The 12,723-nt window shown below is 41.0% G+C and overlaps 1 protein-coding gene across 2 annotated transcripts in view; it reads left to right on the top strand.

The window, feature by feature from the left end:
- Nucleotides 1-12,723, top strand: part of PTPN3 (protein tyrosine phosphatase non-receptor type 3) — a 275,368-nt gene that overhangs the window by 225,124 nt on the left and 37,521 nt on the right. For both annotated transcript variants that reach the window (XM_026654150.2, XM_026654149.2), the window contains exons 19-20: nt 5,032-5,188; nt 6,178-6,341. In XM_026654150.2, coding sequence (XP_026509935.1) covers nt 5,032-5,188; nt 6,178-6,341 — 321 coding nt within the window. The remainder of the gene's footprint in view (nt 1-5,031; nt 5,189-6,177; nt 6,342-12,723) is intronic.

Here is a 12,723-nt window from a genome sequence, read left to right as displayed (position 1 = left end):
GTCTCCGAGAAATGTATGAACGGGAAACAGAGGAGCCAGCCCCACATGACAATTTAGTGCTCTCCTGACAGACCACCAAGCAAGTGAACAAGGGGCAGGAAGCACAGTTTGGGAACCTTTTAACCAGAACATTGAATTTGTTTTATGGGAAAGAGATAACTTTACATGTCAACTAAAAGCAACAAGTTACATTTTCTGAAATACAGTAGAACCTCAGTAGAAGTATTTCTACAGTAGGAATACAGTAGAACCTCAGAGTTAAGAACACCTTGAGAATGGAGGTTGTTCGTAACCCTGAAATGTTCATAACTCTGAACAAAACATTATGGTTCTTTCAAAAGTTTACAACTTTTCACTTAATACAGCTTTGAAACTTTACTATGCAGAAGAAAAAACCTGCTTTTAACCATCTTAATTTAAATGAAACAAGCACAAGAACAATTTCCTTACCTTATCAAATCTTTTTTAAACTTTACCTTTATTTATTTAGTTGTTTATATTTAACACACTATTGTACTGTATTTCCTCTTTTTTTTCATCTCTGCTGCTGCCTGATTGCATACTTCCAGTTCCAAATGAGGTGTGTGGTTGACTGGTCAATTTGTAACTCTGGTGTTCATAACTCTGAGGTTCTACTGTACTGCAAGATTACTGTTGGTCTTACACTGTACTTTTTGTGGAAAATAGTATCAGTTCCTGGTTGTTTAATAAGAAGATGTAGCTGACACATGAATGTTCACTTTTAATGTGGTATGCAGAGCATCTGTAGACTATTCTGGCTACAAAACTAGAAATTCTTAATGTTATAATCTTTTCATCCTTTTTGCTACTTCATTAATTTGCTCCAGAACGACTCATTATTGGTACGTTTCACCTCCGGGGAACTACTTGGTATATTCCCACATTATCTTTCCAGATTGTGCAAGTCACTTTTTCTTCTCTTCCCAAAAGAGGTTCTGGAATTATTTGAACAAACATATGCAGCCAAATAAATCAGGTGTTTTCCCTTCTAGATCCGAAAGTAATTGAAAATATAATTTAAAGCAATCTACCTCTAGTTAAAGAATAATACTCATCTGGGAATACCTGTGGGTAGATTAACTTTTGTGGCTCTAGCGAAGGGAGATCCATCTAACTACTTTGGGTGGAAGACAATGCAAGAATGAAGAAATGGAACTATAGTTAAATGTAGGTGACATTTAAAAGTACTACATGTTAAAAAGTCAATAGTTTAATGTCCTAACAGGATAACGAGGAAGACATTAACATTATAATTGATTGAAAACAATATGGGGAATTTTTAGGACCAAAAAAGAAGTGCTTGGTATTATACCAAACTTTGGCGGCTTAAACTGGATGAAAAGGCATTAGCACCATTGTCTTGAAAAGTTTGATCTCTGAAAAAGATTTATATTGTACCTGCATTGAAAGGATTAATTCCACTCCTAGATACCTCTCTGTGTGCATTGTGGATTCCTTAGTAAGTGGCTGGCTAACAGCTAGCATTCTTGGTGACTGGTAGAGAAGAATGTCAACTTCCAGGGAAACTGTTAATCACTGTAAAATGTTGATGCCTCACAATCCACTCTCTGCTTTCTTGTTTGATTCACTTGATTAAATCCGGGTCTATACTAAAAAGTTCAGTTGACCCAGCTACATCACTCAGGGTTGTGGAAAAATCTAACCCCCTGAGCAACATCATTAAGCCAACCTAACCCCCAGGGTAGACAGTGCTAGGTTGATGGAAGAATTCTTCTGTTCACCTAGCTGCCACCTCTCAGGGATGTGGATTAACTTCAGTGGTGGGAGAACCCCTTGAATCGTTGTAGTGAGTATCTACACTGAAGCACTACAGTAGCGCAGCTACAGCACTGCAGACGTGCCACTGCAGTATCTAGTGAAGATGTAGCCTTGCTGTAGAGTAGAATCTCAGAGATAGTAACACCAGAGTTGCGGACTTACTGGCCAACCAGACACCTGTGGAACCGGAAGTCATCAATCAGGCAGCAGCACAGAGACACACACACACAAAAAAAGGGCAGGGGGGAGGGGTTGTTCAGTGGTTTGAGCATTGGCCTGCTATACCCAGGGTTGTGAGTTCAATCCTTGAGGGGGCCATTTAGGGATCTGGGGCAAAAATCTGTCTGGGGATTGGTCCTGCTTTGAGCAGGGGGTTGGACTAGATGGCCTCCTGAGGTTCCTTTCAACCCTGATATTCTATGATTCTAAGGCAAATACTGTACTGCCTCAGGGCTTTAGCCCTGGGGCTCAGGGCTTCTGCCACGGTGGGGTTGGGGCTGCAGCTGCATAGTGAGGGGAGAATTCAGGGCTCTGGGTGGAGGGGAGGCTCAGGGCTTCTGACCCTCAGGAGCACTGGGGCTCAGGGCTTTAGACCGGGGGGAGCGCTGGAGCTCAGGGCTTAAGCACCGTGGGGGGCATGGAGGCTCAGGGCTTCACCCACAAGGGGTTGGGGCTACAGTCATGAGGGGGGGTCAGGCCTCCGGGTGAGGGTGGGGAGCTCGGGGCTCAGGGCTTTAGACTGGGGAGAGTGCTGGGGCTCGGAGTTTCAGCCCCATGGCTCCGCTCCCAGTTTCAGCCCCGCTGGGGCACTGGGCTTGGAGCTTTCGCTATGAGGGGAGTGCTGATTTCAGCCCCACCTCTCCCCCCGTAGCTAACGCCCCGGGCCCTGGTGACCCCCCTCACTGCAGCTTAGAGCGGAATGCAGCCATGGAGCTGAAGCCCCGAGCCCCAGCACTCCCCCCCAGGTCTAAAGCCTTGAGCCCCAGTGCTCGGGCGGGACAGAAGCCCAGAGCACCCCGCCCGGAACCCTAGTGCCCCAAGGGTCAGAAACCCAGATCCTTCCCCCCTACCCAGAGCCCTGACCCTGACCCCATACACATATCCTGTGGCTGCAGCCCCAACCCCCCCCCGGCTGAAGTCTTGTTTAGAGTTACAGAACATTTCAGAGTTACAGACGACCTCCATTCCCGAGGTGTCCATAACTCTGAGGTTCTACTCTATAAAAAAGATTTTGAAACCTTTCCCTCTGCATTCCAGATCAATCCTTGAGATTCCAAAAAGCTACCTGCTGCCGTGACGTGTAACTTTTTAAAATATATGACAAATGGTAATATCACAAAATAGTAAGACAAACATCCACAGCAATAGCATTGTACAATCCTGCTTTCTGAAAAAGTACAGAGTAGTAGGGACTTTTCCAGGGAACTACTAAAGCCGGGGAATTCAAATAATGGCCACTAAATGTTCTGGCTGTCCTTTAAGATTTTTTCTTTGCCTTTTTGCATTTTTTTCCCTTCTTCATTCATCATTTTCAGTTCTCTCCATCTTAACTATTTTCCCTCCTTTCTTCTTTTCTTTCCCTCCTTTTTTATGTCTTTCTTAAAACACCCACACACCTCAGCACACTGCCTCTTCCCTTTTTCCATGCTGGAACTGCAGCTTTTCCATTTTGCTTATGTTTTCTCTTCCATTTCACTATTTTCTTTCCCCCTTATCTGATTGTGTCTTTCACACTCCCACCTGTTAGTTTGTCGTCTTAGCATATGTGCAAAGTGCCTCAGGTGGTACATGACCATGATTCATCACCAAATTTGGTCCACTGGTTGTTCCCTTGTTTCTCTCCCCACCTACTCAGGTCACCCTTTTCTTCCTGCAGATTTCCCCTTTTTGTCTTTCTCTCCCTCTTGGTTTTGCCAATCTCACCGTTTCTTTACATCATCTCTCATTTCTTCCTGCAAATGCTATTTGCCATTAGCCCACTTCTCTACCTCAGTCCTTCAGCTGTTCCCCATTCATCCTGAAACATGTAAACCAGGGCAGGGAGAAAAGTGTTAATCAGGACGACTTGTTCTAATTCCTGTTTTTTGGCAGCATAAATAACATTGGGTGAACAGACATTGATTCGTGAAGCTCTGCAACACCAACAGGTATAGGTGGGGGAGCAATTCAGATTAGGTTGAAAGGATGGGCAGATCTCTAGTGCATCTAGGCTTCATTCTGATGCTGCTGGGTGCCTCCAGAACAGAATATCCGTTTTTGCTAGGGACAAGCAAACATGAGTGATTTTGTTCTGCTCCTAGCAGGCCTCTCCCAGAGGGATTTTTGACTGCACAGGATCTTTACTCAAACAGCCTTGCTTTGGACTCAGATCTGCTGAGTCCTAAAGAGCACTGATGAAGAACTGAGGAGAAATTCCAAAGCCCGGTGCCAAGTCCAGTACAGGGAGGATTCTAGCAGATCTTCCCACAATCAGGGAGTGTTCTCAGCATGCATGGCATACCTAATTCCTGCCACCTTCTGTGGCTGCAGAGGCTGGAATAGGATTTGCCCCTAAGGGTGGCGCCTCTGGGTGTTGGAGATCAAAGGACCTATCCACACCATCTTACTTGGAAAATTGTTAATGGGGAAGCAGGAATAAAGCTGCTAACTCCCCAGTAGCATTTGATCGGTTCTCCCCTGTGGAACAAGAAGCAGCTTGTATGAATCTAACAAAAATGCATAAATCATCAGTTGTGTTTATAGTTCAGTAAAACCAATTATGTGTAATGTAGGAACAGCCCTCATATATGGTACTTAATATTAATCTTCAGTTTCCATGTATGATGATGGAGCGAAACTAATGTTATAAAGCATTTTTATTCAATATAAATTGAAACTTACTCCTATTCTTTGCTATTTTAGTCACTCTGCTCTCTTTTATGTGTGTGACATTTTTCAAAATCTTTGTAAAAGTCCAGATTGTAAAGCTCAGATGCATAAAACATATCAAGTGCAAACTTTTGTATAGCTGTTAATAGGCTGTGTGAACTGTTACTCTCATCTTCATTCTGAAGCCACTAGAACAATTTTAGATCTGAATCCTCTGACATAGCTTCTGATACAGAGGGCAAGACTTTGTCAAGAGAATAACTTTGTCTTTGCTGCACGATGAATTCAGTCTCCCTGAGATTAGAAATGTTCTACTGAAGGTATTGGATAAACTGATTTTTTTTTTCTTTGGTTGTGAAACAGGCTGATACATGTATTCCAAAACTGAATGAAGGTGATCAGATAGTGTTAATCAATGGTCGAGACATCTCAGAGCATACTCATGACCAAGTGGTAATGTTTATAAAAGCCAGCAGAGAATTGCACACAAGAGAGCTTGCACTTCTGGTCAGGCGGAAAGGTAACTGCACTAAGGTTTTTAAATGTAATTGAGACTGTCATGCCTTTAAATTGTGGCTTTTTCCCCTTGCAATTTACTTTAATATATTCATAATCAAGAGTTATACTGTGAATGGGTCTGTATTAAAATAGAGTGGTAACATTTGAGATCTTCTCTCTTCTTGATTACTAACACAAATGTTTGAGCCATTAGCCTTATACATTCAAGTGAGGAGCACATCAACTCAGAATGCTGGGTTTTTTGCATCATACAACTGCAGTTTTGGTGAGGTTTTAGTCAAAGTGAAGAGTATAGACCTAAGTGGGTGAATATTCTGAGAATACTAAACAATACTAATTTTAAATAAAAGATATGGCAGTAAGTTTCCGCTTAATTTTAATTTTTGCAGTGGTATAAATAAATAGTTTCTTCCACAAAAAAACATTTTGATCAACATTTTAAAATACAGTACCATCTTCTAAAACTTCTATTCCAGATGTGGCAATAACACTAAATTCTCCCCAGCACAAACATACAATGAAAAATGTAATATACAACAAATCCAGAAGGCTCATTTTATCATTCTTGAAATAGGCATATTTATAAATTTTGTTCTAAATTTCACTAGGTGAAATTCACAGCTTCTTCCTGTGGTGGTTGTTACTTGTTTGCCTACCCAAAAATGTACGCGATAGGGCTGCGGGTGTATCATTAGATTAAACTTTTGAAACTTGGATGCTTATGGTCTTACCCATATTTGGGCACCTAAATCATTGGTCTCATTTTTCAAAGGTGTTGAACTCTTACAGATTTGTGCAGAGCTGGGGTTGGTCAGCATGTGTAAAACTATGGCCAAATTTATTTAGATATCTCAGTTTGGGATTAGTAGCCCAATTTACAGCATCGAGGAGGATTGAAAATGTCCATGCTTGTATTCAAGTAGGTTTTAACATAACTAAAGATTGCTACTGGATGCATGTAAAAAGTCTAAATTTGCCTCTGTCTTTCAGTTGCCCAACCCTTGGTTGAGACCAAGTCAGAAGATGAAGCAGATTCCCAGAATTTTCTAGAATCCATTCTTCGCACGTGTTCAGAGTATGGTGACACACTAGAGGGGTCTATGGAACAACTGAAGAAAGGGCTGGAAAGTGGGACAGTACTCATTCAATTTGAGGTAGGTAACATTAAATTCGCAGTTACCTCGTGGTTCTGACTAAGGAGTGACTTTAAGGCATTTGGACATTTATCGCTCCCATTCAACCCCATCTCAACAGGCTTAATACAGCCCCCTCTCTCTCTCTCGCTCACTCTTACACTCTCAACCATCTTGGGGAAGAGTGAGTTATCGGTCTTGCATGAAACACTATGTGTTGAGAAAAATCGGTGTTTAAGATTTTTAGTTCAATGACCAGAGGCCCCCACCACCAATTCATCTTAATTTTATGAATTCTCTTCATGCCAAAAATAAAGTTTTCTGACAGAAATCAGACCAGTCTGCTCTTGATAGAGTCTCCTGTGTCACACAATGAAAATGCAGGATTATCTTTTATGAATGCAGACAACAGTTTATCTCTTCCTCTTTCCCTATATTTGCTGTGCTTTACATGGAGTAACAGCAAGAGCTTACTCCCTCCTGGCTTTTTTCTCCTACAAGTTTATATATTTCTGTGGTATGTACGTTTCTGTGTTGTAGAGGGAGAATCTTCTTATCTATCAGGAACTGGTCTGGAACATAAAATATCTGAGTTCTCTTTCTGGCTCCCACACATACTGCTTGTGTGACCAAGGGCAAATCACTTAGTCACACTGTGACTCAGTTCCCCATGTGTAAAATGGAGATAATACTTCCATACCTCACAGAGCTGTTACGTGGAAAAATTCATGTATTGTATGTGATGTGCTCAGATATATTTGCAATAAGTGTCATAAAACCCCCACAAAATAAATTTCAATATAGTTTATCCAATTAATTTCTTCACTACAGAAATTGCTGATTAAACCAGGGAATTAGGAATAAAGTTAAGAACAGCCATACTGGGTCAGACCAGTGGTCCATCTAACCCAGTACTCTGTCTTCCAACAGTGGCTGGTGCCAGATGCTTCAGAGGGAATGAACAGAACAGGGCAATTATCAAGTGAACCATCCTCTGTTCTCCAGTCCCAACATCTGGCAGTCTGAGGCTTAGGGACACCTAGAACATGGGGTTGCATCTTGGCTAGTAGCCATTAATGGACCTATCCTCCATAAATTTATCTAATTTTTTTTTGGATCCCAGTTATAATTTTGGCCTTCACAACATCCCCTGGCAATGTTTTCAACAGGTTGACTGCGAGTTGTGGGAAGAAATACTTCCTTTTGTTTGTTTTAAACCTGCTCCTATTAATTTCATTTGGTGATCTCTGGTTCTTGTGTTTATGTGAAGGGGTAAATAACACTTTATTATTCACTTTCTCCACACCCTTCATGATTTTACAGACCTCTATCATAGCCCCTCTTGGTCTTCTCTTTTCTAAACTTTTTAATCTCTCCTCATATGGAAACTGTTCCATACCCCTAATCAGAGAAGGGCAACAAAAATGTTCTTCCGTTGTTCTTCAATGCTTTTCTTGTGGCAAGGTAATTCAGTGAACCAAATCTGGGTCCCTATGTCCCTCTTGCTCTCAGGGCCTCAATTTAATATAAAAATGAATAAAATAGGGGCTACGATGCTGATTGTATTGTTCATTTTCATACTCAAATCAATAAACACCTCAATTTTTAAAAGTGAGTTAAACTCCTCTTAGACTCTCATCAGTTGCACCAAAGTAACGAAGAAACCTGGAGACCTTGCCACAAAATTTAAGGGCAAAGTACCTTACGGTTCAAGGGATTTTGTATAGAATGTTTGCAGTTGCCCCAAGGTATTTCAAGTTTCTTACCATCCCTTCATCTTTTTAGATCCCTTCATAGTATTTATCCCTTTTGGAGTTTCCAACCGCACTCAATTTAGCAGCCTCTGTAAATTTCATTAATAAGTTTATCCCCTTTTTTGAGATCACTGATGATCATGTTAAATAAAAGTAGACCTAGGACTTTTTCCTTCTCTTATCCCACTAGATACTTTCCAACTCAGTCAACATTGTTCATCTTTACCCTTTTTCCAGTTTTTAAGACATTTTGCAGTGTGTGTGTCGGTTCATATATTCAGGCTAATAAGACAGAGGTGAGCACTCTATCTCTAAGGCTATGTTAATACTGCACTCTTCTTTCAGCAGTGTGTAGAGTATATACTCAGGGTAGCCCCATTAGCATGGGTTTAAAGAGCAGTGTAGACAATGAGGCACAGCTGAGGTGGATAGAGTACAGACACACCTAAACGGTATGGGTGTGTACCCAAATACATACCCTATATGGCTTTCTACTCTCACCCAAGCTGTGCCATCCCAACTCTACTGCTATTTTTACTGTGTAGTGTCCCACTGCCTTTCAGCTGCTGGAACCTTTTCCCACCACAGGGAAAGATTCCGGTAGCTCCCCACCACTAGAGCTTTCCCCCACTACAGATAAGGAAGGACTCCAGCAGTGGGGAAAGTCTCCACCAGCTCCCCACTGCCAGACTCTTCCTCCGCTGCCTCCCTCCTGCCAGAGCCTTTCACTGACATGTGTAGCTACACACCACAGTGTGGCCGCAGCTTGCTTTTTGTTTGACGTGTAGCTACATATGCCTAGTGCCCTGCTTGGATACAACATTTATATCCACGGATATAAAACAGGCACCGGACTCACCAGCAGCTGTCCCTGGTCACACTAGTGTGTGCAAGTGATTCACAAGCTCCCCCATAGGAATCTCTTCTGTGCAGCAGCGTGCGTCTCCTGTCTGGGAGCTTGCGAGCCAGTTTCACATGCTACTGTGACCAGGGACAGCTGCTGGTGATCCTGGTGCCCACCCAGTGGGCAGGGCTGGGGGCGGTACAGCCACACCGGAGGAGCTGCCCGGGCTGGACGCTGGCTCCTGCCAGCGGCGGCCCAACATGCTGCTGCTTTTGTCACTGCGGTTCCTGGTAGAGCCCTGTAGCTCCGCAGATATCCACATCCGCAGATATAAATGTTGTATCCGCACAGGGCTCTGCACATATTTTACACTCCACCGAAAAGTGGTGTGTAGTGGAGACATGGCCCTACTAAGTGGACTACCTCATTTTGCACTAGCTGAATTTTATTATCTCCAGAGAGAGAGAGCATTGCATTATTCCAAGAAGACAGTAATTGCCAGGATCAGTTTTCCATTTTTGAAAAACAGAACCACATATGTTTACTTCAGACTTCTTGTAGTTCCCCAGTTCTCCAGGAATTTTTTGAAAATAGTCAGTGGTTCCTTAGCCAGTTCTTTAACTCTAGGATGCAAATTAATTAGTTTATATCATAGGCTTAATAACCTATTAAAATTCAATTTTTAAAGTCTGTTTTAAAATTATGGGCTCATAAAACACCTTTAAAATATAAAATTTCTTATGAGGAGTTCTATATGTTTACCCCAATGTTGTGGGGAGGGGAGATGGAGAAGAAAAAATTTCTAAAACTGTCCTTTGATATATTCAGTATGTGGCGGAACAAGGGAAATGTGGAGTTTGCAATGGCAACCATTGCTAATAGGCTCTGGTTTCTTATAATAGCTAAGCAGATCTTCAAATACGATGTGATAAAACAGAAAGCCATTCTTGTACCTGCTGTGCTTAGAAATTCTCTCTGGTGAGTGGACTTTAACATAATACATTTTAAGCCAGGAAGGACTCTGAAAACTCAGAGCTGAGATCTTGACATTAATAATATCTTTGTCTTCCACTAAAAGCACAAATTGCTAGTCAAACCAAAAGCTGAACCTAAATTTTAATTGCTGCAAGTATTTAAAAAATGTACTAACTAGGTCTCTTCCCATGTGAGTTTTTCCCCTGCTTATGCTGTTCAAACTGAAAATGTGTTGCAAACTGTAATACTGAGTATCAGGATTCAGTTAATCTTATAGAGGAACTAATTTTCAACACGTGCTTTTGGTAACCACAGATTTTTATGTAAAAAGATATTCTGTCAGCATCATGTTGCTTTTACTCTATTTGTGTATGGAATCTTATATTAAAGACTATATTATTTTAAAATGGCAAGATACATTAAGCTCTTTGGAAGAATTAAAATTCCCCCAAATTCCTTGTGGTGTAATAGGGATTAGATTATTAAACCTTCTTTTACTTAGAAGAGGTAAAAGTAGAGTTGGGGATGGGGGATGGAAATTAAGTATGTATTGTGTGTATATATACATCATGCTTTGTAAGCAGATCTTCATTTTAAGATAAGTTAATTCTGCTGACTTGAAGGAAATAAAGACTTAAGCTTGAGCTGTTCACTTGTTCTGCCAAGTAATGACAGGGCGAAAATTTTAAGACCTTCAGGCCTAAAAGTTTGTGGGGTGTTTTCCTTATAAATAATTCTCAGTGCCTCTACAACATTGAAGAGAACATAAAGATGAAATAAGACTATGGCCCCTGTAAAACAGAATAATATTTCAATACCCTTTACAGGAAGCAGATTTTTTTTAAGATCGTAGTAAAAGGTAGTAAATAGACTTTGCCTTAATAATACTGTAATAATACTTAATAGAACTGTGAAGGAGGATAAATTGATAATCATAAAAGGTATAAGCCAATTAAGTTATGCATTTCTTAGGAACTTGAAAAATTGTTTCTCTCATATTATATTAGAGTTGTCAATTAATCGCAGTTAACTCACATGATAACTCAAAAAAATTAATCACAATTAATCGCCATTTTAATCGCACGGTTAAACAATAGAATACCAATTGAAATGTATTAACTATTTTTGGATTTTTTCTACATTTTCAAATATATTTATTTAAATTACAACATAGACTACAAAGTGTACATTGCTCACTTTATATTATATTTTATTACAAATATTTGCACTGTAAAAATGATAAACAAAAGAAACAGTATTTTTAGTTCACCTCATACAAGTAGTGTAGTGCGATCTCTTTATCGTGAAAGTGCAATTTACAAATGTAGATTTTTTTTTTGGTTACATAACTGCACTCAATGTGAAACTTTAGAGCCTACTGTCAAGGCTCCTTCCCCACTCTGAACTTTAGGGTACAGATGTGGGGGCCTGCATGAAAACTTCTAAGCTTAACTACCAGCTTAGATCTAGTCTGTTGCCACCACTCCCAATGTGCTAATTCCCTTCCCTGGGTAGCCTTGGGAGACTCTTCACCAATTCCCTGGTGAATACAGATCCAAACCCCTTGGATCTTAAAACAAGGAGAAATTAACCATCCCCCCTCCTTTCTCCCACCAACTCCTGGTGGATCAAGAGCCAACCCCCTTGGATCTAAAATCAAGGAAAAATCAATCAGGTATTAAGAAAAAGGCTTTTAATTAAAGAAAAGAAAGGTAAAAGAAAACCCTCTGGGAGAGATTAGCATACCAGCTACTCTCACAGACAACAGATTCCAAACACAGAGGATGTTCCCCTGGGCAAACCCTTAGTTACACACAAAAAAAAAAAATACCCAAATACCCAATTTGACCATTCCTCTAATTGCACAAGACAGGTTACAAAGAAATAAACATAAACCTATTTATTTCCTTCACTAATACTCACTACTTAAGAAGAGGCTGAATTCTGGCGCTTTCCCACTCCAGTCCAAAGTGAAACTCAACAGACAAAGGGAACTTTTCTCCTTCCCTTTGAACCATCTTGTCCTCCCATTGGTTCTTCTGGTCAGGTATCAGCTAGGCTAGGTGAACTTCTTAACCCTTTACAGGTAAAAGAGGCATTAACCCTTAACTATCTGTTTATGACACGCCCCCCAAATCTCAGACAGTGTTGGACCGCACTGGCTGTGATTTCTTTCTAAACTTTAGAATAAACAGATTAATAAAACACATGCACCCTTACATATACTACTACTTAGGTAAAAACTACACGATTTTTCACATTTCAAGGACGATTTTAACCAGTTGATTCTGGGAAACTTTCACGGAGCGTGCATCAGCCACTTTGTTAGAAGCCCCTGAAATGTGTTGAATTTCAAAGTCGAAATCTTGAAGAGCTAAACTCCACCGAAGAAGTTTTTTGTTTTTTCCCTTGGCGGTATGAAGCCACGTTAACGCAGAATGGTTGGTTTGTAGTTGGAAATGCCGTCCCCAAACGTATGGGCGTAGCTTTTCCAGGGCGTACACAATGGCATAGCATTCTTTTTCGCTGATTGACCAGTGGCTTTCCCTCTCAGACAGTTTCTTGCTGAGAAACACGACAGGATGGAATTCTTGATCCGGTCCTTCCTGCATTAAAACTGCTCCCACACCACGCTCGGACGCATCTGTGGTTACTAGGAATGGTTTGTCAAAGTCTGAGGCCCTTAGCACAGGGTCAGACATGAGTGTCGCCTTAAGCTGGTTAAAGGCCTTTTGACACTCATTGATCCACTGAACTGCATTTGGATGTTTCTTTCTGGTTAGGTCTGTCAGTGGGGCGGCGATTTGGCTGTAGTGTGGTACAAATCGCC

This window comes from Terrapene carolina, unplaced genomic scaffold, assembly GCF_002925995.2.
Source record: "Terrapene carolina triunguis isolate 2854851 unplaced genomic scaffold, T_m_triunguis-2.0 Scaffold183, whole genome shotgun sequence".
In the NCBI taxonomy this organism is placed as follows: Eukaryota; Metazoa; Chordata; order Testudines; family Emydidae; genus Terrapene; species Terrapene triunguis.
This window is presented reverse-complemented; position numbering and strand designations above follow the sequence as displayed.